The sequence below is a fragment of the Pristiophorus japonicus genome, chromosome 1 (genome assembly GCF_044704955.1).
Source record: "Pristiophorus japonicus isolate sPriJap1 chromosome 1, sPriJap1.hap1, whole genome shotgun sequence".
Lineage (NCBI taxonomy): Eukaryota > Metazoa > Chordata > Chondrichthyes > Pristiophoridae > Pristiophorus > Pristiophorus japonicus.
Genome location: NC_091977.1, coordinates 390,795,225 through 390,819,379, shown reverse-complemented (window position 1 = coordinate 390,819,379; position 24,155 = coordinate 390,795,225). Strand labels below are relative to the sequence as shown.

Below are 24,155 nucleotides of genomic sequence, written 5' to 3'. Positions count from 1 at the left end.
TTCCCATGATGGCAGGACTGACATATGAGGAGAGACTGGATCGACTGGGCCTGTATTCACTGGAGTTTAGAAGGATGAGAGGGGAGCTCATAGAAACATATAAAATTCTGACGGGACTGGACAGGTTAGATGCAGGAAGAATGTTCCCGATGTTGGGGAAGTCCAGATTTCTTCACTCAGAGAGTTGTTAACCTGTGGAATTCCCTACCGCAGAGAGTTGTTGATGCCAGTTTATTGGATATATTCAAGAGAGAGTTAAATATGGCCCTTACGGCTAAAGGAATCAAGGGGTATGGAGAGAAAGCAGGAAAGGGGTACTGAGGTGAATGATCAGCCATGATCTTATTGAATGGCGGTGCAGGCTCGAAAGGCCGAATGGCCTACTCCTGCACCTATTTTCTATGTTTCTATGTTTCTATCCGGGATAAAGCAGCCTGCTTGATAGGCACCCCATCCACCACCTTAAACATTCACTCCCTCCATCACCGGCACATCATGGCTGCAATGTGTGCCATCTACAAGATGCACTGCAGGAAATTGCCAATGCTTCTGTGACAGTACCCCCGAAACCTGCCACCTCTACCAACTAGAAGGATAAGGGAAGCAGGCGCATGGGAACACCATCACCTGCAAATTCTCCTCCAAGTTGCACACCATCCTGACTTGGAAATATATCGCCATCCTTCATCGTCGCTGGGTCAAAATCCTGGAACTCCCTCCCTAACAGCATTGTGGGAGTACCCTCACCACGAGGACTGCAGTGGTTTGAGAAGGCGGCTCACCACCACCTCCTCAAGGACAATTAGGAATGGGCAATAAATGCTGGCGTTGCCAGTGACATCCACATTCCATGAACAAATAAAAAAATGAAAGAACTTACCCTTGACATCAGAATCATTGGCAGGACGAGGAAACAGCTGCATCTTGGCATTATGCAGATTTTTGTGGCCAATATGTTTTTGATCTAAAGTCAAGTTCAGGATTCTGAGGGTTAATTCCCAAAGGTCCAACAGTTTTGATCTGGAGTCACTGAAACAAAGGGGTGGCTTGGAATGTTGATCAACTTGCCCAAAGGGAAATGGGCTAGCCATTAAAATGGTTATCCACATCAGTTTGAGACAGGAGATTGCAGGGGGTGGGGAGATGTGTCATTACCATTGCACATTCCAACATCTCCTAGTGATAGTCGTACTTGTATTGTTAGTATGGTTTCCTTTCACGAAGCCCAACAGGTTGCTTAGTTGAAAAAAGCTGCCATGGGGCCCACAGAGGACAGTAACTAAGATAATTCCAAGTACAGAGAGTTAGAGGAGGAATAGAGATTATATTTTTGGCTTCCACTTGAACTGGAAAAATAGGTAGAGAGTTTTTACTTTCTCTCCAGCTAAAAGGATGACAGACTTCAAGTCGAGGCATGAATACATGCAGTCTATATGAGGAAAGATTAGTGGTTAGTTAGTTGCAGGGATCACAAGTCTGTAAAGTGAACATAGCCCATTAACAGGGGTAAAGTGGCCTATCTTGTTGTTTTCCATGTTACAAGGAGCTATATGAAAAAGATTGAAATTTACTGTAATATATTCTGTTCATATACCTGTAAAATAAATTAGTTTGTTGGTTTTCAATGTTCACATCTCAATGGAGTGCTGATCAGTCAACCTTCCCGAAGATTGAAGGAATGCACATGAAGGGTGCATGTGAGAATGTCTAGTGTGGACTGTTGGGAATGGTAGCAGGAAAGGTTTTATTAAATAATCCAATTTATGTGCAGGATTCTATTCTGTAGTTAAAAGATGATTTGCAGAATCTGTTGAAACAGGCGATATCTGTAGAATGTCAACAAATCAGCTCAAATCTGATCTGATCCAAAGCAGTATTGCTGATGTCTTAAGATAGCCTTCAATAGTTCTAATCTTCGAAAAGATATATATCTGTTTGGCGACTTTCACCTTTTCTGTACTTATAAGGACAGCTTTTGTTATGAGTCCCACTCTGGCATGCTGAGTTTATTTAATTTAGCTATAAAACCAAGAGTGAAGGTCATGGAGGAGGTGATGCAATTAACTTTTAGCTGAGCACAAAAAGTAAGACCAGTGTAAGGAAGTAAAACAAGACACAGGGAGGAATACCCTGCGACTGCACTCAACAACTGCAATGTGAGACTCCTGCAGCCTTTGCATTGTCCACGTGTTGTCCATGACTATTAGTTCCTGCAACAAAATCTGTAAAATGAAGACTCTGTGTTTAGAACCTCAATTCCTGGCACAAAGGAAACAGCTCCAAGCTGCTCTCTTTCTCTCTCTCTCTTGGAATGAGTGATCACAGTATGGTTGAATTTGTAATACAGATTGAGGGTGAAGAAGTAGAGTCTCAAACGAGCGTACTACACTTAAACAAAGGGGACTACAGTGGGATGAGGGCAGAGTTGGCTAAAGTAGACTGGAAACACAGACTAAACGGTGGAACAATTGAGGAACAGTGGAGGACTTTTAAGGAGCTCTTTCATAGTGCTCAACAAAAATATATTCCAGTGAAAAAGAAGGGCGGTAAGAGAAGGGATAACCAGCCGTGGATAACCAAGGACATAAAGGAGAGTATCAAATTAAAAACCAATGCGTATAAGGTGGCCAAGGTTAGTGGGAAACTAAAAGATTGGGAAAAATTTAAACGACAGCAAAGAATGACTAAGAAAGCAATAAAGGAAAGATAGATTACGAAAGTAAACATGCGCAAAACATAAAAACAGATAGGAAAATCTTTTACCGATTTATATAAAACGGAAAAGAGTGACTAAAGTAAATGTCAGTCCCTTAGAAGATGAGAAGGGGGATTTAATAATGGAGTTCAGAAGGATGAAGGGTGATCTTATCGAAACATTTAAAATAATGAAAGTGATAGACAAGATAGAGGCAGAGAGGTTGTTTCCACTGGTCGGGGAGACTTGAACTAGGGGGCACAGCCTCAAAATACGGGGGAGCCAATTTAAAACCGAGTTGAGAAGGAATTTCTTCTCCCAGAGGGTTGTGATTCTGTAAAATTCTCTGTCCAGGGAAGCAGTTGAGGCTAGCTCATTGAATGTATTCAAATCACAGATAGATAGATTTTTAACCAATAAGGGAATTAAGGGTTATGGGGAGCGGGCGGGTAAGTGGAGCTGAGTCCACGGCCAGATCAGCCATGATCTTGTTGAGTGGCGGAGCAGGCTCGAGGAGCTAGATGGCCTACTCCTGTTCCTAATTCTTATGTTCTTATGTTCTTATTAATACAGGTTGAACCTCCCATTCAGAACTCCCTTATCTAGCACCATCCCTCGTTCAAAGCCATTCCCAGCCATCGGGTGGCACATGTGCAGAACTCCGATATGAACAAATTGAAGTCCCTCCTCGCTGCCGACTCCCGCAATCGCTGGCCTGACCCCGCGATCCACCGCCCCCCCCCCCCCCCCCAACATTATCTCTCTGCCGCACTCCCAGCCCCAAGCCAGCCAGCCCCGATATGCCCTTGCTCAGTACCTGTACCATCCAATTTAACGTGACCACCCCGCGTCCGGAAAAATCAGAACTGGCCCAGTCACAAGGGTTCCGGATAAGGGAGGTTCAACCTGTAGTAGATTTGTAATCGTTCAGTGCCTAATACGGCAACCTTTCTTTTGCCTTGTGTTAGCTGTGGTTCAGTGGGTAGCAGTCTTGCCTTTGAGTCAGAAGGCTGTGGGTTCAAGTCCCACTTCAGAGATTTGAGCACAAAAATCTAGGCTGACATTCCAGTACTGCATTGTTGGAGTGTGCTGTCTTTCAGATGAGATGTTAAACCGAGGCCCTGTCTACCCTCTCAGGTGGACGTAAAAGATACCATGGCACTATTTTGAAGAAGAGCAGGGGAGTTATCCCTGGTGTTCTGCCCAATATTCATTACTGAATCAACATCATTGAAACAGATTACCTGGTCATTATCACCTTGCTGTTTGTGGGAGCTGGCTGTGTGCAAAATTAGTTGCCGCATTTCCTACATTCCAACAATGACTGCACTTCCAAAGTACTTTGTTGGCTGTAAAGCGTTTTGGGACATCCTGAAGTTGTGAAAGGCGTTATACAAATTAAAATCTTCCTTTTTACTTCCCGAAAGAGCAACTCTTTGGTTGCAACAATGAATGGAGATGTTCTCTGTATGCACTTACTTCAAGAGCTGCAGATTTCCTGTCCCCTTTCCAGAGAATGGGCTCCCAGTTAGGGGACCAATCCAGGCCAGGAGTTTGTATTGAATATAGATTTAGATTGACCATGAGAAGATCTGAAAGAGTCAGCCATTCCTAAAACACGAGAGAGCAAAACATTCAGTGTATGAGTCCCATAGTCCGAGTGCTGGGACCAGAACATCGACACTTTTACATACAGAAGAGGCAAGACACAAATGTTGTTTTAAATCAATTTATTGCCTGCTTTTCATGAGCGATCTATATGGCTCATCTCTCATGTTCTTGCAATCCTGATGATTGAAGCCCAGTTTATGCTTTGCTGTTTATCGCAATGATGGAATTTCCTGAAGTTCTGTGAAATGTTGGATATTATTTTCATTCAGTTGATGATGTCGTCTTGGATTACCAACTAGGAGGGCAGTGTACCTCAGCAAATATTCCTCTCAGGCAGACCCTCTTCCACAATACCTCACTTGTTTGAAACAGACTTTATTGGACTTTCTAAACCATGGCTTCATAGTTTTTAATCAACCCCTCTGGACTGGGAATTAGCTTATGTATTTATTATAGTTCCTGCTTTTTAAGGTGCTAAATTGTGTTAATTGCTGTCAGTTTAGCTTTGCATTGATTAGATAAATTTCAGAATGAACAGATACCACTTTGCTACTCTGATTTCATGCACAGTTCCATCATATTCAACAATTGTTTCCTTTACAAGCATTTCTCCACTAACCGTATTGGCAGATGCCAATATACACAACCCTTGTATTCTAAATAAAATATTTGTTTGTAAATTGATCCCCTTTCTATGTCTTTTCAAACATTCTGGGTTTACTACTTTTCAAGTGGTCTTACACCACAGTATTTGGTGAAGGGAACTCCTTAATCGAGACTCTGCCTTTGACACGAGTGTCCTCGACTTGATCCTGCAGAATGCTACCTGCCACCATCTCAGCAAAACCCCAGCCCTGCATGAGGTAGAAAAGGCTATCCATCAGTTCTAGAACAACAAGGTATTAGGAGCATATGGAATCCCCGCTGAGGCACTAAAGTATGGCGGAGAGGCACTATTGGCGCGAATGCATGACCTCATCTCTCTCATCTGGAAGGAGGAGAGCATGCCGGGAGATCTCAGAGATGCCGTAATCATGACCATCTTTAAAAAGGGGACAAGTCCGACTGCGCCAACTACAGAGGAATCTCCCTGTTGTCGGCTATTGGGAAAGTCAACGCTAGAATCCTCCTCAATTGTCTTCGCTCTGTGGTTGAAGAGCTCCTCCCAGAGTCACGATGCAGTTAAGGAGGATTCTAGTGATGACTTTCCCAGTGGCCGACAACAGGAAGATTCCTCTGTAGTTGCCACAGTCAGAATTGTCCCCTTTTTTAAAGACTATGGGGTACAATGGACATGAACTTCACAGCGCGAAAACTGCAAGAGAAATGCAGGGAACAGCATCAACTCTTATACATGGCCTTCTTTGACCTCATAAAGGCCTTTGACACTATTAACCGCGAGGGATTATGGAGCGTTTTCCTCCGTTTCGGATGCCCCCAAAAGTTTGTCATCATCCTCCGTCTGCTCCACGACGACATGCAAGCCGTGATCCTGACCAACAGATCCATCACAGGCCCAATCCACATCCAGACCGGGATCAAGCAGGGCTGCATCATCGCGCCAACCCTCTTCTCGATCTTCCTCGCTGCAATGCTCCATCTCACGCTCAACAAGCTCCCCACTGGAGTGGAACTAAACTATAGAACCAGTGGGAACCTGTTCAACCTTCGTCGCCTCCAGGCTAGATCCAAGACCGTCCCATCCTCTGTCGTCGAACTACAGTACGCGGACGATGTTTGTGTCTGCGCACATTCAGAGGCTGATCTCCAAGCCATCGTCAACATCTTCACCGAGGCATACGAAAGCATGGGTCTTACACTAAACATCCATAAGACAAAGGTCCTCCACCAACCTGACCCCGCTACACAACATTGACCCCCGGTCATCAAAATCCACAGCGCAGCCTTGGTCGACATGGAACACTTTCCATACCTCGGGAGCCTACTATCAGCAAGGGCAAACATCAACGACGAGGTCCTTCAGTGAACCAGCGCAGCCTTCGGTCGCCTGAGGAAGAGAGTATTTGAAGACCAGGACCTCAAATCTGGCACCAAACTTATGGTCTACAGGGCTGTAGTGATACCCGCCCTTCTATATGGCTCAGAGATGTGGACCACTGGGGTACAAGGACACCAAGGCAGTCCGGGCTCGCTGGAAGGAGCACGTCGAAGATCTCCTAAATTGAGACTCTGCCTTTGGCTCGAGTGTCCTTGACTCCATCCCACAACGTTCTACCCGCCACCACTTCAGTAAAACCCCAACACTGCACTAAGTAAGAAAAGCCATTAGACAGCTTAAGAACAACAAGGCTACGGGAGCGGATGGAATCCCTGCTGAGGCACTAGAGTATGGCAGAGAGGCACTGTTGGCGTGAATACATGACCTCACCTCCCTTATCTGGAGGGAGGAGAGCATGCCGGGAGATCTCAGAGATGCAGTGATCATGACTATCTTTAAAAAAGGGGACACGTCCGACTGCGGCAACTACAGAGGAATCTCCCTGTTATCAGCCACTGGAAAAGTTGTCGTTAGAGTCCTCCTCAACTGTCATTTCCCTGTGGCTGAGGGGCAGTGCGGATTTTGTCCCCTACAGGGCACAACGGACATGACTTTTGCAGCGTGACAGCTGCAGGAAAAATGCAGGGAACAGCGCCAGCCCTTATACATGGCCTTCTTCGAACTTACAAAGGCCTTTGACACTGTCAACCACGAGAATCTATGGAGCGTCCTCCTCCGTTTCGGATGCCCCCAAAAGTTCATCAACATCCTCTGCCTGCTCCATGATGACATGTAGGCCGTGATCCTTACCAACGGATCCATTACAGACCCAATCCATGTCCTGACTGGGGTCAAACAGGGCTGCGTCATCGCCCCAACCCTCTTCTCAATCTTCCTCGCTGCCATGCTTCACCTCACAGGAAACAAGCTCCCCACTGGACTGGAAATAAACTACAGAACCAGTGGGAACCTGTTCAACCTTCGCTGTCTCCAAGCCAGATCCAAAACCACCCCAACCTCTGTCATCGAGCTATAGTACGTGGACGACGCCTGCACCTGCGCACGTACAGAGGCTGAACTCCAGGACATAGTCGACGTATTTACTCAGGCTAAACATCCGTAAGACAAAGGTCCTCCACCAGCCTGTCCTCGCCGCACAGCACTGCCCCCCAGTCATCACGATCCATGGCGCGGCCCTGGACAACGTGGACCTCGGGAGCCTCTTATCAACAAGAGCAGACGTTGATGACGAGATTCAACACCGCCTCCAATGCGCCAGTGCAGCCTTCGGCCGCCTGAGGAAAAGAGTGTTCGAACACCAGGCCCTCAAATCTACCACCAAGCTCATGGTCTACAGGGCTGTAGTAATACCTGCCCTCCTGTATGGCTCAGAGACATGGACCAATGCAGTAGACACCTCAAGTCGCTGGAGAGATACCACCAACGATGTCTCCGCAAGATCCTACAAATCCCCTGGGAGAACAGATGCACCAACATTAGCATCCTCGAGCAGGCCAACATCCCCAGCATTGAAGCACTGACCACACTTGATCAGCTCCGCTGGGCAGGCCACATTGTCCGCATGCCAGACACGAGACTCGCAAAGCAAGCACTCTACTCGGAACTCCTTCACGGCAAACGAGCCAAAGGTGGGCAGAGGAAACGTTATAAGGACACCCTCAAAGTCTCCTTGATAAAGTGCAACATCCCCACCGACACCTGGGAGTCCCTGGCCAAAGATCACACTAAGTGGAAGAAGTGCATCCGGAAGGGCGCTGAGTACCTCGAGTCTCATTGCTGAGAGCATGCAGAAATCAAGCACAGGCAGCGGAAAGAGCATGCGGCAAATCTGTCCCACCCTCCCTTACCCTCAATGACTATCTGTCCCACCTGTGACAGGGACTGTGGCTCTCGTATTGGACTGTTCAACCGTGTAAGGACTCATTTTAAGAGTGAAAGCAAGACTTCCTCAATTCCAAAGGATTCCCTATGATGTACAGTAGACATTTCAAATCGCTGGAGAAATACCACCAATGATGTCTCCACAAGATCCTGCAAATCCCCTGGGAGGATAGACGCACCAACATCAGTGTTCTCGATCAGGCCAGAATCAAAGCACTGACCACACTCGACCAGCTCAGTTGGGAGGGCCACATCGTCCGCATGCCTGACACGAGACTCCCAAATCAAGCGCTCTACGCGGGACTCCTACACGGCAGGTGATCCCCAGGTGGGCAGAGCAAACGTTTCAAAGACACCCTCAAAGCCTCTTTGATAAAGTGCAACTTCCTCACCGACACCTGGGAATCGCTGGCCTAAGCCCGCCTTAAGTGGAGGAAGAGCATCCGGGAGGGCGCTGAGCACCTCAAGTCTCGTCGCCAAGAGTACGTAGAAAACAAGCACAGGCTGCGGAAGGAGCATGCGACAAACCAGACTCCCAACCCACCTTTTCCTTCAACGACTGTCTGTCCCGCCTGTGTCAGACACTGTAATTCACGTATTGGACTGTACAGTCACCTGAGAACTCACTTTAAGAGTGGAAGCACATCTTCCTCAATTTCGAGGGACTGCCTATGATGATGATGATGATATGTGCACTAATAACCAGTTTATACCTGCTTCACAGAGGCATAATGATACAACTGTACAAACAAAATATGGAACAACTTTCTTCGGTAAAGCTGAGCGAAGATACCACTAAAGTCTGTCCTCCAAGCCACCTGATTGCTCCTGTTCCAAAAATAGCTTGGCAAAGTTACTGACAGTTAAGAGTTTCCATGCCTGTTGCAGTTAACTGAATTTAAAGTTAGGTAAATTTGGCAATTTGCCTGCCCGAATTAGACACGTCTCATTAAACTCCGATTTCAGGATTGAATTTGAGCATACTGCTGGGAGCTCTCACAGTTGGGCGGAGGAGGGGGGAGGTAGAATTTCTTACACAAGTGAAACCATTTAAACATGCAATTAAACACAAATTCCTTTGGTGAACAATGAAAGGGCGTATATGCTACAGATTTTCAGTGAAGCCATGATGGAGATGTATAAAGGAAAAATTATACAATTTGCAGATTCTAAATTGCAACTTGAAAAACGGAGTTGCCCTGTTTTGACAATCCAAGGCATCCACCACAGAAGTGCAGTGACTGGGGAGGTGGTGACCATCGTGAATGCCAGCAGTTCCATACAGTATGCTTGGAGATATTGCTGTCAGAAAGTTTTCAGGGATCATAAATCTGCCAAGATGGGCAAAGCATGCATGCCACAAAGAGTTTCCTCTCAACCTGTTACAAATTGATTGCGGCTGCATGCAAAACACTCAGCCACCCTACAGTTTTCTCAATGCTTGGTGTACATGCCCATACTGCAGAATGGCACGCTTTTCACTTCTAAATTACAATTGGAAATCCTCTCATATTTACAACTTTAAAGGTGAAAAAAATCCTTCCAATTAAATTTACCTAAAGGATACATGTTCATTTACTCACACATATGTAAGGATGCAAGTTAGATATTTGGGTATCACTGGATGTACTCCGGAGACATCCAACATGTGAACACTACTTATCTGGTTGACACAAGTCAACACATAACAGGAGTGAAAGTGCACAGGAGGCGAGGCCCTCAAATTTAAAGGAGGCAGCTATCAAAATTGTCAATGATGAAAGCATAAAGGGATTAGGCTTTATGAAGCCAGAACTTCCCCAACTAGTCTTTTCATGTTTTTTTTCCCCCTATACTCATTCACTCTCACATAAGTAAAAGTCATGTACAGCATATCGTCTTCTTCTTCTTTTGTATGGTAGTAGCAAAGCAAATAAAACGTCAATATCCAAGTTGGATATCCAGGCCAAAGCTTCCGATGTAACAGCGTGGATATCTTGTCGGCTGACTGCAAATTTCCTCTGAGGGCAGTGCTCAATGATGTGCTCCAGGGTCTGATTAGGAGCTCCACAGTTGCATGATGGGGATGCTTTAATCTTTCAGCTATGGAGAAGGTGGCAGCATCTATCATGACCAGTTCTGAGGTGGTTGATGGTTGTCCACTGTTTGCGGGGAAGGTTTGATCCTGCACGTTGTACTGTGGGGTCTTTAAGGAATGCATTTTGTATGTCGCAGTTCTTCCAAGCATTTCATATGACACACAGGAATAGATTTTAACTTTCAGGTGGACGACCGGCGGAGTGTGTCAGCTGGCTACCTGCTCTTGGCAGGGGAGGCTATTTACAGGGCCAGTCCTCACTTCCATGCTTCCATGAGAGCTCAACGCCTCAAATGGGCATCCTGCTGCAGCTCATCAAGGTGGATAATATGGAAAGTCCTCCTTTATGCTTCAGAGACATGGATAATGTACAGCAGGCACATCAAACACTGGAGAAGTACCACAAATGTTGCCTCCGCAAAATTCTGCAAATCCATTGGCAGGATAGGCGTAGCAACGCTATTGTTCTCTCTCAGGCCAACATCCCCAGCATCGAAGCATTGATCACGCTCAATCAGTTCCAATGGGCGGGCCATCTAGTCCGCATGCCTGGTACAAGACTCCCGAAACAGGCACTCTACTCCGAACTCTGTCATGGCAAGCGAGCCCAGGAGGTCAGAGAAAATGCTTCAAAACACATTCTCAAAGCCTCCTTGAAAAATGTAACATCCCTACCGACTCTGAGGAATCCCTGTCCCATGACTGCTCAAAGTGGAGAAGAAGCATTCAAGAAAGCGCTGAACACTTTGGGCTAGAATTTCGGTTTTCAGCAAAAATGGTAGTTTTTCGCCAAAATTACTGTTTTCGCTTCGCTCCCGTTGCTAGGCCCGATTTTTGGTCTTTAATTTGCGCATCAGTAAAAACTGACGTTGCACGAGGATTCGTGCGCAAAACGCGAATTTTGACAACTTTAGTCCAGGGCCGATAGCATGGCAAGAGAGGCGATGGGAGGGGGAAAAAAACAAAAAAACAAAAAACATTCACAAAACCCTTACCTACAAAATCGCTGAAAAATAATTAAAAAATAAAAATTTTAACTTACCTTTTCTGCAGGCCTTCATATTTACCGCTGCTGGCAGGGCTACAATGCAGGTTTTTCCCTGTTGTTATTCTGGGCGCAGAATATGGGTCCCGAGAGAGCCAAAAATCGATCACAAACACTATATTTCTGGTGTTGCACGTTGGCGCTCCTCTCCCTGGCGGTATGTGGAAGCGCCGCTGCAAAAAGGTCACCAAGTATCCCGCCGACCGGGTTTTTGCCATGTAGGGTCAAATCGCAGTGAAATCCCAGTTACAAAGGCGCTGAAATTCTAACCCATAGAGTCTCTTCACCTAGGAGCATGCGGAAGTCAAGTACTAACAGTGGAAAGAGCATTCGACAAACCAAAGCACCCCATCCACCCATCCCTTCAACCACCACCTGCCCCATCTATGACAGAGTCTATAGATTCCACATTGGACTCATCAGCCATCTTAGAACTCATGTTAGTGCGGAAGCAAGTCATCTTTGACTCCAAGGGACTGCCTAAGAAAGAAGAGGACAATATGTTCAAGAACTTTAGAGAGGAAAGGGAGGTTAAAGACAGTTTAGAGATAGTTGGAGCAGGTGGATTGGTCCAATTTGGACTTTGAGGAGCTGGTGATGGCAATGTTTTTGAAGTGAGAGATACTTTGCCTGAGCAAAGTGAGCCATTAGCAATGATGGCAAGAATCAGGGCTGGGAAAGATAATGGAACAGCAGGTATTGGGTTGGAGAGCCAGAACGTGGATCTCATAAAAGTGGAGAGTTTTGAGAGGGCAGGGGAGGAGATTGTCAGAGAGACTGCATAGTGATGGCATTCACGGATGGTCAAGAGCATAAGGTAGAGGAGGAGCTGGTGGTAGAGGCACCTGCATGGATTGATTTGATCTTTGTGAGAGAGAGAAATCCAGGAGTTCTTTACACTCAGTGTTGGAAGTGAGGATGGAGGGTGTGGGGAGGGTTTTGAAGAAGTGGTATTTCATGGGCAAAGGAGCCGTACTTTGTTGCTGTCTTTGAGTAGTAGGATAGATTTCACTGAGGAGAGGGAGACATGGTAGTGTTTAACTTGGTTGGGCCAGATCTAGCAATGACTGATGAGATCAGTCGCTTACTAGGTGAGTTCATTGATAGACTTCAGACTTAAGCGAGTAAAGATGGAAACTGTACGGGGGAATTGCAGGTTTAAAAGACACTCAGTGATTTGTAACAGCACCAACAACAACTTGTATTTATATGGTATCTTTAAAGTAGTGAAATGTCTCAAGGTGCTTCACAGGAGCAATACCAAACAAAATTTGACACCGAGCCACATAAGGAGATATGAGGGCAGACTTGGTCGAAGAGTAGGTTATCAGGAGCTCGGTAAAGGAGGAAAGAGAGGTGAAGAGTTTTGGAGAGGCAATTTCAGAGCTTAGGGCCTGCCTGCAATGGTGGAGAACTAAAATCGGGGATGCTCAAGAGGCCAGAATTGGAAGAGCGCAGACATTTCAGAGGGTTGTAGGGCTGGAGGAGATTAGAGATAGGTTACGTCGAGGCCATGGAGGGATTTGAAAACAAGGATGTGAATTTTAAAATCGAGGCATTGCTTAACTGGAAGCCAATGTAGTTGAGTGAGCACAGGGTTCATGGGTGAATGGGACTTTGTGCAAGTTAGGATGCAGGCAGCAGACTTTCTGGCGACCTTAAGTTTACAGAGGGCAGAAAGCAGGAGGCCGGCCAGGAATACATTGGAATAGTCAAGTCTAAAAAAAGGGTTGCATTTATATTGCGCTTTACACGGACGTCTTAATGAACTTTACAGCCAATGAAGTACTTTTGGAGTGTAGTCACTGTTGTAATTTGGGAAACGCGGCAGCCAAATTGCGCACAGCAAGCTCCTTTAAAACAGCAATGTGATAATGACCAGATAATCTGTTTTTGTTATGTTGAGTGATGGATAAATATTGGCCAGAGCACCGGGGATAACTCCCCTGTTCTTCTTCAAAATAGTGCCATGGATCTTTTACGTCCACCTGAGAGTGCAGACAGGGCCTCTGTTTAGCATCTCATCCGAAAGACGGCACCTCTGACAGTGCAGCACCCGCTCAGCATTGCACTGGAGTGTCAGCCTAGATTGATGTGCTCAAGTCTCCTGGAGTGTGAATTGAACCCCTGACTCAGAGGCGAGTGTGCATGGATGAGGACTTCAGCATCAAATGAGCTGACACAGGAGCAGAGTCGGGCGATGTTGCGGAGGTGGAAATAGATGCTCTTAGCGATTGCGTGGATAAGTGATCGGAAGCTCATCTTGGGGTCAAATGTGACACCAAGCTTGCGAAAAGTCTGGTTCAGCCTCAGACAGTTTCCAGGGAGTGGGACAGAGTCGATGGCTAGGGAACAGAGTTTGTGGCGGAGACCGACAATGGCTTCCGTCTTCCCAATATTTAGTTTGAGGAAATTTCTGCTCATCCAGTACTGGATGGACAAGCAGCCTGACAATTTAGAAACAATGGAGGGATGAGAGGTGGTGGTGAGGTAGAGCTGGGTGGTGTCAGTGGAAATGTGGAAACTGACACTGTGTTTTCGGATGATTTCACTGAGGGGCAGCATGTCGATGAGAAATAGGAGGGGCCAAGGATAGATCCTTGGGGGACACCAGAGGTAACAGTGCGGGAGCAGGAAGAGAAGCCATTGCAGGTAATTCTCTGGCTACGACTGGATAGATAAGAATGGAACCAGGCGAGTGCAGTGCCACCCAACTAAATGATGGTGGAGAGGCATTGGAGAAGAATGGAGTGGTCAACCGTGACAAAGAATGCAGCCAGGTCGAGAAGGACAAGGAGGGATAGTTTAGCTTTGTCACAGTCACATAGGATGTCATTTGTGACTTTGATAAGAGCTGTTTCGGTACTGTAGCAGGGAGGGATTCAAACATGATGTTCCGGGAAAGATGGGCACTTTTTTGTAAAGATATTATAGTCAGAGATGAGGGAGCAGTTATCAGTTCAACACCAGCAGTGATATTGTAATTGGTGAAGGATAGGAGGAGAAGAAATTGGGAATGTAATAGTGAACCTGTGAGCAAAGGCCTCTTTTTTGGTCCTGTGCTTTCCTATATTCCCGTTTTGGTGCATGTTCCATAAGTTTACCTTAGAAGTCTCAGCATGCATCTTGATGTCCAGGCAAACCGAAGGCTGGTCTATGGAGTTAGGTCACAGATCAGCTGTGATCTCATTGAATGGCAAAACAGGCTCGAGGTGCTAAATGGCCTACTCCTGTTCCTATGTTTCTATGTTCCTATCTTCACGAAGGAAGACACAAATAACCTTCCGATTGTACTGGGGGACAGTAGGTCTAGTGAGAAGGAGGAACTGAAGGATATCCTTATTAGGCGGGAAATTATGTTAGGGAAATTGATGGGATTGAAGGCCGATAAATCCCCGGGGCCTGATTGTCTGTATCCCAGAGTACTTATGGAAGTGGCCCAAGAAATAGTGGATGCATTGGTGATCATTTTCCAACAGTCTATCAACTCTGGATCAGTTCCTATGGACTGGAGGGTAGCTAATGTAACACCACTTTTTAAAAAAGGAAGGAGAGAGAAAACGGGTAATTATAGACCAGTTAGCCTGACATCAGTAGTGGGGAAAATGTTGGAATCAATTATTAAGGATGAAATAGCAGCGCATTTGGAAAGCAGTGACAGGATCGGACCAAGTCATCATGAATTTATGAAAGGGAAATCATGCTTGACGAATCATCTGTAATTTTTTGAGGATGTAACTAGCAGAGTGGACAAGGGAGAACCAGTGGATGTGGTGTATTTGGACTTTCAAAAGGCTTTTGACAAGGTCCGCACAAGAGATTGGTGTGCAAAATCAAAGTATTGGGGGTAATGTACTGACGTGGATAGAGAACTGGTTGGCAGACAGGAAGCAGAGAGTTGGGATAAACGGGTCCTTTTCAGAAGGCAGGCAGTGACTAGTGGAGTGCCGCAGGGCTCAGTGCTGGGACCCCAGCTCTTTACAATATACATTAACGATTTAGATGAAGGAATTGAGTGTAATATCTCCAAGTTTGCGAATGACACTAAACTGGGTGGCGGTGTGAGCTGTGAGGAGGACGCTAAGAGGCTGCAGGGTGACTTGGACAGGTTAGGTGAGTGGGCAAATGCATGGCAGATGCAGTGTAATGTGGATAAATGTGAGGTTATCCATTTTGGGGGCAAAAGCACGAAGGCAGAATATTATCTGAATGGCGGCAGATTAGGAAAAGGGAGATGCAACGAGACCTGGGTTTCATGGTTCATCAGTCATTGAAAGTGGGCATGCAGGTACAGCAGGCGGTGAAGAAGGCAAATGGTGTGTTGGCCTTCATAGCTAGGGGATTTGAGTATAGGAGCAGAGAGGTCTTACTGCAGTTGTACAGGGCCTTAGTGAGGCCTCACCTGGAATATTGTGTTCAGTTTTGGTCTCCCAATCTGAGGAAAGACGTTCTTGCTATTGAGGGAGTGCAACGAAGGTTCACCAGACTGATTCCAGGGATGGCTGGACTGTCATAAGAGGAGAGACTGGATCAACTGGGCTTTTATTCACTGGAGTTTAGAAGGATGAGCGGGGATCTCATAGAAACGTATAAGATTCTGACGGGACTGGACAGGTTAGATGCAGGAAGAATGTTCCCGATGTTGGGGAAGTCCAGAACCAGGGGACATAGTCTTAGGAAAGGCCATTTAGGACTGAGATGAGGAGAAACTTGTTAACCTGTGGAATTCCCTGCCGCAGAGTGTTGTTGATGCCAGTTCATTGGATATATTCAAGAGGGAGTTAGATATGGCTCTTACGGCTAAGGGGATCAAGGGATATGGAGAGAAAGCAGGAAAGGGGTACTGAGGGAATGATCAGCCATGATCGTATTGAATGGTGGTGCAGGCTCGAAAGGCTGAATGGCCTGCACCTGCACCTATTTTCTATGTTTCTATGTTTCTATGATGCGATCGGGGCCCAGGGGAGGCATGAATTCGCGGCCAGGGGCCCGGGGGCAGCACAGGCCAGCCCACACTGCGATGTGTGTGCGCGCTAGGTCCATGCAGCAGAGTAGGTCTCCAGCCGTCTTGGGTAATCCTTGCCACTGGACCAAGACCTAGCTCTGTCAAACCCGTTTAGTGGCTGATGAGCAACGGCCATCCCACGTTGAAAAAAATCCACGCACAGGCATCTTCTACCCTTCAGGATGTAGTTCAGGACCTGGAATTTTCGGTCCTTCATTGGAATACCTGTGAACTTATCCTTTTTTGGTGTGGAAGCAAGTCTTCCTTGTTTCAAGGGACCGCCTATGATGATGATGATTTTCCTAGACTAAGAGGTTAAAAATGCCATTGAGAGACTCGTCGTGTTCACAGCACTTTAGTCAGATATACCAGACAATAAGGAGTATCACAGTTACATGATTTCTTCAAGGGACAAACCACTTCTGTTAAATAATTGTTCCCAAATCATCTTACACTTTCACACCCCGTTAATCAAATACCATCTATTGCCATGTTATGGTGGGCTCCTGTTGTATTGTAATCACCAACAAATAAATACTCATCACAATGTGTGACACTTCTTCTAAATCATCCCTTTTTGAAAGGAGAAACTGAGTTAGTTGGCTGCAGGGTTTCACCAAGGGCCTGCTGGGAATCTATAGCACTTAGGCCTCCCTGGCTGCACACCTTGCATAGACATGCCATAGACAGACTTTTGGAGCCAATATTACTATTCTTTGTTTTGACAAATATGATATCATTTTGGCCTAAGTATTCACTGGCGGGAAGGAAACTCGCCTTATCTGGCACCAGTGCATATCACATATTTGTGAGAGTGTGTAGGGGATTTTCAAATCTATATAGGCAATGGATGAGCTTCCCTGCTGCCAGAGCATACTCAGAAAATGTAGGCGTCAGATGTAAAGGACATTATGGGGCTGATTTATGTGTGGAGTTTCGGGGCTGAATGTATGAATGTGGAGCCTGGTGTTCCTGAGTGAAGGCTAAGGAAATGTCAGCCCCTGGCTGCAAAGCATGTAAACAAAGATCTCAGGGTCATGTTGTGAAACGAAGGATGTTCATAGAGCATCAGCCACGTGTTGGAGGCACTGTGCAGTTTCTCAGCAGATGTATATCAGTAATGATGCAGTTCAATGCCATTTTCTGGAGTACAATCTGAGAGGGATTTTCATCAGCTTCAGAAACATCAGCATTCTTGATTGCAATATCTCCGTGTCAGCATATTCAATGTGACAGCATTGACCACAGGCCTTCAGACCTTGGGAGATCACAGAAGTCACTATCCATTGATCTCCCTAATATATCCAAAGCAGCACCTTGGAGGGCTTGGAGGATATCTGACACATTTGCCCTAAGGAATATTAATGCTTTCATCAGTCTGTTCTTCCACAGATCATGGTCCACCAGTATCCTTTTCCTTGTACAAGTGGGATAGCTAGAGAACGCACTTCCTCAGAGTTCCTCAGGACAGCAGCACAAAAGAGCTGACTGGACAATATCCTCAGATGCCTTCAAAAGTAGAAAGAAAAGAGCAGAAACAGGCTGTAGATGAGTCAATACCAAATACACAGCCAGCTGTAGATCGATCTCAGGACTCAGCAGCCCCAGGAGAAGGACTAACTCCATCCCAAGAGACTCATTGTAGCTCTAAGCAGGCATTGACATCTCAGACCCCTGACCCACCCTCATATGGAACTTAAACCAAAATGCCTTAAGAAAAGTAGAAGTGTTACTAGGGATGTGCAAAGAGAAACGTTTTTGTAAATATCATGCTAGTTATTTTTAAATTTAGTGAAATGGTTAATATTTTGTGACTGTGATGTGTGACATTTGAGTTTTCCAGTTGCTGTTACATAGAAAAAGGAATGAAAGGACATTAAGTAAAGGCTAGTATGTCAAGACAGAGCTTCCCCTACGAAGGAAATGTACTTTGATGAACAGTGGTTTATGCTTCAGTGAAGGCGTCCTGAATAAGTTTCAACTGCTGTGGTTTCCTCTTCCTGTGTCCAGCCATCATGGTGTCACCATCTGCCTCTCTCTACTTCTCCTCTGATATGTCAAGCTTTAAGAATTTCTGGATAGTGAAGTTGCGGAGGACACAATAGGCTATCACATATGGAAGGCACCGCCCCCACTCCTCCCCCAACCTATCCAGGCATCTGAATCTTCTTTATAGCATGTCTATTGATTGCTTTATTCAGATTCTCGTTCTTATGGGAGAATCATTGTATCTCTTCTGCCGAATCGGTGGCCCTGCACACAGGGATTTGTCATGGGAGGAGAGTAACCTTTATCTCCAATGAGCCATCCTGACACTCCCTTCATTTTGAAACAGAGCAGGGATACTCAACTGCCAGATGGCAAATACCAGCATATTTTTCGTCACGTGAAGAAATTAGTGCCTTTCATCGCATATTAGTTGAGCATTCAGGGAGTGAAATCTCTTTCTGTAGATGAAATGATAAGGATTGTCAGACATGGCATATATAGCCAAATTGCACCAAGAAGCTTGGGTAATCCTGCAACTCAATAGAAATTGGTAGAATGCTCATTCATGTGTCTCTGAGCAGGATCAAACTTGATAAATTGGGCACTCCTAGTAAAGAGTGCATTAGTGACTTGCCTTATAGTAGTACTAGCAGTAGATTGACTTACGTGGCAGAAGTCATGAGTCATACCTTGAAATAAGCCAGTTGCAAAAAAAATTGAATGCTGTTGTAACCTTCTCTACAACTGTCAGCGCAGCCCTAAATCCAGATCTGAATTGCACATCCAGCTGCAACAGTAAACAGAGTTCCTCTCGGGCTCTGGATTGAGTCACAGCCTCATAAGACATAATTCCAAAGATGTAGGAAGAAACACCCAGGGCCCGAAATTGGTGGACATACCGCCTGTGGACCGGCAACATACTGCCCAAAATCGGCAAATTGATTGAAAAATACCAAAATACCACCCACATACTGCCCAGCGGAAAAGTCATCAGTGACATTTCGCTGGGTGGTATGCATGCTCATGCGCACCACCGACATACCACCCAAAATTGCCAAATTGATCACTTACCACCGACATACCGCCGACCCTGCAGACTGCCCTGGAAAAGATGGTTTTAAGTCGGTCTTCAGTCGGCGGTATGCATCTTTACCTGTAAAAGTGTTCTTTTTATCTCTCATCCCCCAGTCTCTCCCACCCCCCAGTCTCTTTGCCCCCGCCCCCCCCCCCCCACAAGCAGCGATCCCCCTTCACAGGTATCTCCCCCGCCCCCCTCCCACAGCAGCGATTTCCCTTTTCCCCCAATCCCCACATACCGCACATCACTCTCAGGCCGATAGTCTCTGTGGATTCTCGCCTGTGCCTCTCGGGGGGCAGGGCTTCGCAGCAGCATGCGGGTGCACACAACGCGGGACCCGAAGATTCCCGAGTGAAAATGACTCAACGTCTGCACACCACCAGCTGCACTCCGTTCTGCCCGCTACACTCTGCTCGGCATACTGCTGAGAAAAAAGTGACGAAAATCGCGCTCACTCCGCCCCAGCAGTACCCGACACTATGAAACGACATACCAACGAGAAATGGGCGGACAACCAATTTCGCCCCCGCTAGATCTATATACCCTGTTCATAGGGTAACAACAGGATGATCTGATTTTTCTTAGGTGCTGTCTTATTTGGTGTGCCAACAGGTTTCAATATATACTGGAAGTCCATTTTGCAACTTTCACAACTTTTATCCCAAGTTCTGCAGACAGAAAAGCCTCTCTAGGAGGACTTGGATTGGAGAGGCCTTTCTGCCTGGAGAACTTGGGATAAAAGCTTCACAAAAACAGAAGATTTTTTTCCCCAAAAATATGCAGCTAAAGCAAAGTTACAGCCAAAACATATTTTCCTACCAAACAGTTTATAAGGTCGGCACTTCATCCTGCCACCCTCACTACCACTGTAATTTGCAATTCATTTTAAACAGGGTAGAACCCAGCAGATATAGATTCTGCCCCAAATTCCTGACTCACATGCAAGAAATTCCACAGCTGAATCCTCCCTGCCTCCAGAAACTTAAAGGCCTTTGCGTTTCACTCTTATGGTTCTTTTACTGCACTATTTGTTACTGTGTCTTACAATAAAATGCAATATTAAGTACAAACAGAAGTGTTTTTATTACCTGTAGCAGAATCCGTAACATCTTGACTAGTGATAGTTGGTGAATCTTGGAGCTGGTATGTTGTGGTGGTCGAAGGAGTTGTTGGACTGCTGTTGTTGCTTGTCATATAAGGGGAAGGGTATGGAGAATTGTTATAATACTGTGCATATTGTCCCTGGCCAAAGCCTGCATAAGAATATTCCTAGAAAAGGCAAGATAAACATATTTAGATTCTGTTTTAAATATTGTTACTTTTGATTTGAAATAACTAATTTAGTTTTGTATATGATTTTCTTTGCACCTATAATGATTGCATCAATAATAATGACATATTTCTATCGTGTTCATTCCATGCAGAGGGATGTTGCGTGCTCGACAATGCAATGGATAATGAGTGAATACTGAATGGGGGCAGAAAAGAGCAGTCAGGAAATGGCAAAGCACGACCAAGAGAAAGATTTTAAAGGAGTTTTTTAAAGGACATAGATCAAAAGGCAAGATGCTGAGGGTGGGGTGGGGAGGGGGGAAGGGTGGCGGAATGGGGAGAGTTCTAGAGGAAAGAACAAAATGACTGAATGACTAATTAACTAATGGTTGAGCAGAGGAAGAGGCCGGGGGGGGGGGGTGCGGGGGGGTGCAGTAAAAAGTAGACCAATGCTGAAGGATCAGAGGGGACACCTAGGGATAAAAATTGTAAACAAAAATTAATGGAAGTAGATCATTGGGACATTCAAAGTATCTTAAACTGGATTCTCAGGTACTGTGGGAAAGCAGTGGACTTTAGCGAGGACAGGGGTTGGGGTTGTGGACCTTGGTGTGGGTGCGGACATGGGCTGTGGCATTCTTGATGATTAGCAGTTGATGGATAGTAGAGGAGCTGGCAATGATATTGTTGAAGAAGTCCAGCCATGGAGTGATAAAAGGTGGATTGAGGAGGAAGGCAATGTCATGAAGGTGACAGAAAAACGTCTTAGTGACAAATTGGATGTGGAGACAGAAGGTTACTTCAGGGTTGAGCAGTACTCAAATGTTCCCCACCTTTAAGCCTGAGGAGAAAGAATTGGAGGTGAAACTGGAGCAGCATAGGTATTTGCGGGAGGGTGATTTTAGTTTTGCTGACGTTTTTGCTGCCTTAAATTTTGGCTTATCCATATATTAAAATTGAATAGGCAGTTTAAAACATTGGCAACAGCTTTAAGGTCAATGGAGAAGGTGATGAAATGAGTCAGAATACAAGTGAAAGCTAACCCGATGCTTCTGACTAACATTAGAAGAAAGAAAAAAATAACTTTGCTTTATATAGCACCTTTCCCAATCTTAGGACGTTCCAAAGTATGTTACAGCCAATGAAGTATTTTTGAAGTGCAGTCACTGTTTTAATGTAGGGAACACGGCAATCAATTTTCACACAGCAAGATCCCATAATCAACAATGTGATAATGACCACATAATTGGTTTTAGTGGTGTTAGTTGAGGGTTAAATATTGGCCAAGACTCCTGTGCTCTTCTTTGAAATAGTGCCATGGGATCTTTTACATTCACCTGAGAGGGCAGAAGTTGGTTTAACATCTCATTCGAAAGACAACATCTCTGACAGTGCAGCACTCCCTCAGTACTGCACTGAAGTGTCAGCCTAGATTTTGTACTCAAGTCTCTGAAATGGGATTTGAACCAAAAAAACTGCCACAGAGGTGAGACTGCTACCACTGAGTTACGGTTAACATATTGATGAGGGGCAAGATGCTACTGATGAAGAGAAGGGGGCCAAGGATGGTTTCCTGGGGCACACAAAGTTGATCATCTGGCAAAGGCGGAGAAACCATTGAAATGAATGTAACATGCATGGAAAGTCAGGTAAGAATGGAACCAGGAGAGGGAACTGCCTTGAAGGCAGATGGTACAGCACAAGAGGCATTTTGCTCCACTGTGTCTGCCAGTTCTTTTTGAAAGTGGTATCAGGTGATTACAGCAGATTTGGAAGATGTAGAGACTGAGACAGAAGTTAGGGACAGGTTTATATTGTCAGTAATCATGAAATTCAGAGGGACAGTTGGGTGAACAGCAACTGGGATAGAAGGGAGTTAAAGAACAAGTGGTGCGATTCATGGATGAGATACATTTAGTGATTGTAGTGGGTCGGGAGGTGGAGGAGACACCAAGGAAAAACAGTGTGTGGAATCACAAAGGGAGAATAGACAGGGGACAGGCTAGAACAGAAAGGGCAAAGGTCAGAGAAGGCAAAGTCAGCACAGCAAATGCCTCAATTTTGGTCAAGAAGAAGCTGATGAGCTCCTCACCTTTGTGTCTGAGGTAAGGATGGAAAGTGCAAAGGTAAGTGGATCAGAGGAGACAGTTTGTTGTGGAGTTGAGGAGTTTGGAGTTATTCCTGTTCTTCCAGATGATTTTAAGAGTAGTAGGAGAATTTGATGGTGGCAAGAGAGGAATGGCAGAACTTGAGGTAAGTTAGGCTATATCTGGTGATAGATAGTGAGACTGCTCACTTGAGAAATATGCTTCAACATATGGCCAATGGTGCTGAGGCATTGGAAGTGGTTACCGTACTGGCGAAGCAGTAGAGATGGAAAGCCATTAATTTCTAATCAGGACAAGAAAATAGGAGGCGTGGCCCTGATTAAGGAGAACAAAAATGACATCCCAGATCAGGGGCGAAGTTGGGGAGGTAACTATATGAGTGGACATGAGTGTTGAATCATAGAATCATAGAAATCTACAGCACAGAAGGAAGCCATTCGGCCTATTGTCGACCGACAAAGCATATTCTTTTGTAAATGCCACAAGAATCAAATTTATCCTGTTTCCATCCACTTATCAATTTATCTATAAATCAAAAGTTTAGCATCTAGAAAATGTCTGCAAGACTGGAAATGTTAATAAGGCATGGGGAAGTCCATCCATCATCATCATAGACAGCCCCTTGTAATCGAGGAAGACTTGCTTCCACTCCTAAAGTGAGTCCTTTGGTGGCTGAACAGACCAATGCAAGAGCCACAGACCCTGCCACAGGTGGGACAGACATTCGTCGGGAGAAGGGGGGGGTTGGGACTGATTTGCCGCACGCTCCTTCCGCTGCTTGCGCCTGACCTCTTCACTCTCGCAGTGTTGAGATTCGAAGAGCTCAACGCCTTCCCGGATGCACTTTCTCCACCTAGGGCAGTCTTCAGCCAGGGTCTCCCAGGTGTCAGTGGTGATGTCGCACTTTACCAGGGAGGCTTTGAAAGTGTCCTTGTAATGTTTCCGCTGCCCACCTTTGGCTCGTTTGCTGTGAAGGAGCTCCGCATAGAGCAATTGCTTAGGGAGCCTCGGGTCCGGCATGCAAATTATGTGGCCTGCCCAGCGAGCTGATTGAGTGTGGTCAGTGCTTCAATACTGGGGATGTTAGCCTGGGCGAGGACACTGATATTGGTGCGCCTGCCCTCCCAGGGGATTTGCGGGATCTTGCGGAGACATCGTTGGTGTTACATCTCCAGCGACTTGAGGTGTCTTCTGTACATCGTCCATGCCTCTGATCCATATAGGAGGGCAGGTATTACTACAGCCCTGTAAACCATGAGCTTGGTGGTAGATTTGAGGGCCTGGTCTTCGAACACTCTTTTCCTCAGGCGGCCAAAGGCTGCATCGGCACACTGGAGGCGATGTTGAATCTCTGCATCAATGTCTGCCTTTGTT

General features: G+C 45.8%; 1 protein-coding gene across 15 annotated transcripts in view; it reads right to left on the bottom strand.

Moving 5' to 3' along the window:
- Window positions 1–24,155, bottom strand: part of eya1 (EYA transcriptional coactivator and phosphatase 1) — a 287,775-nt gene that overhangs the window by 147,872 nt on the left and 115,748 nt on the right. For all 15 annotated transcript variants that reach the window (XM_070891236.1, XM_070891245.1, XM_070891238.1 and 12 more), the window contains one exon: window positions 20,490–20,670. In XM_070891236.1, the coding sequence (XP_070747337.1) occupies window positions 20,490–20,670 (181 nt within the window). The remainder of the gene's footprint in view (window positions 1–20,489; window positions 20,671–24,155) is intronic.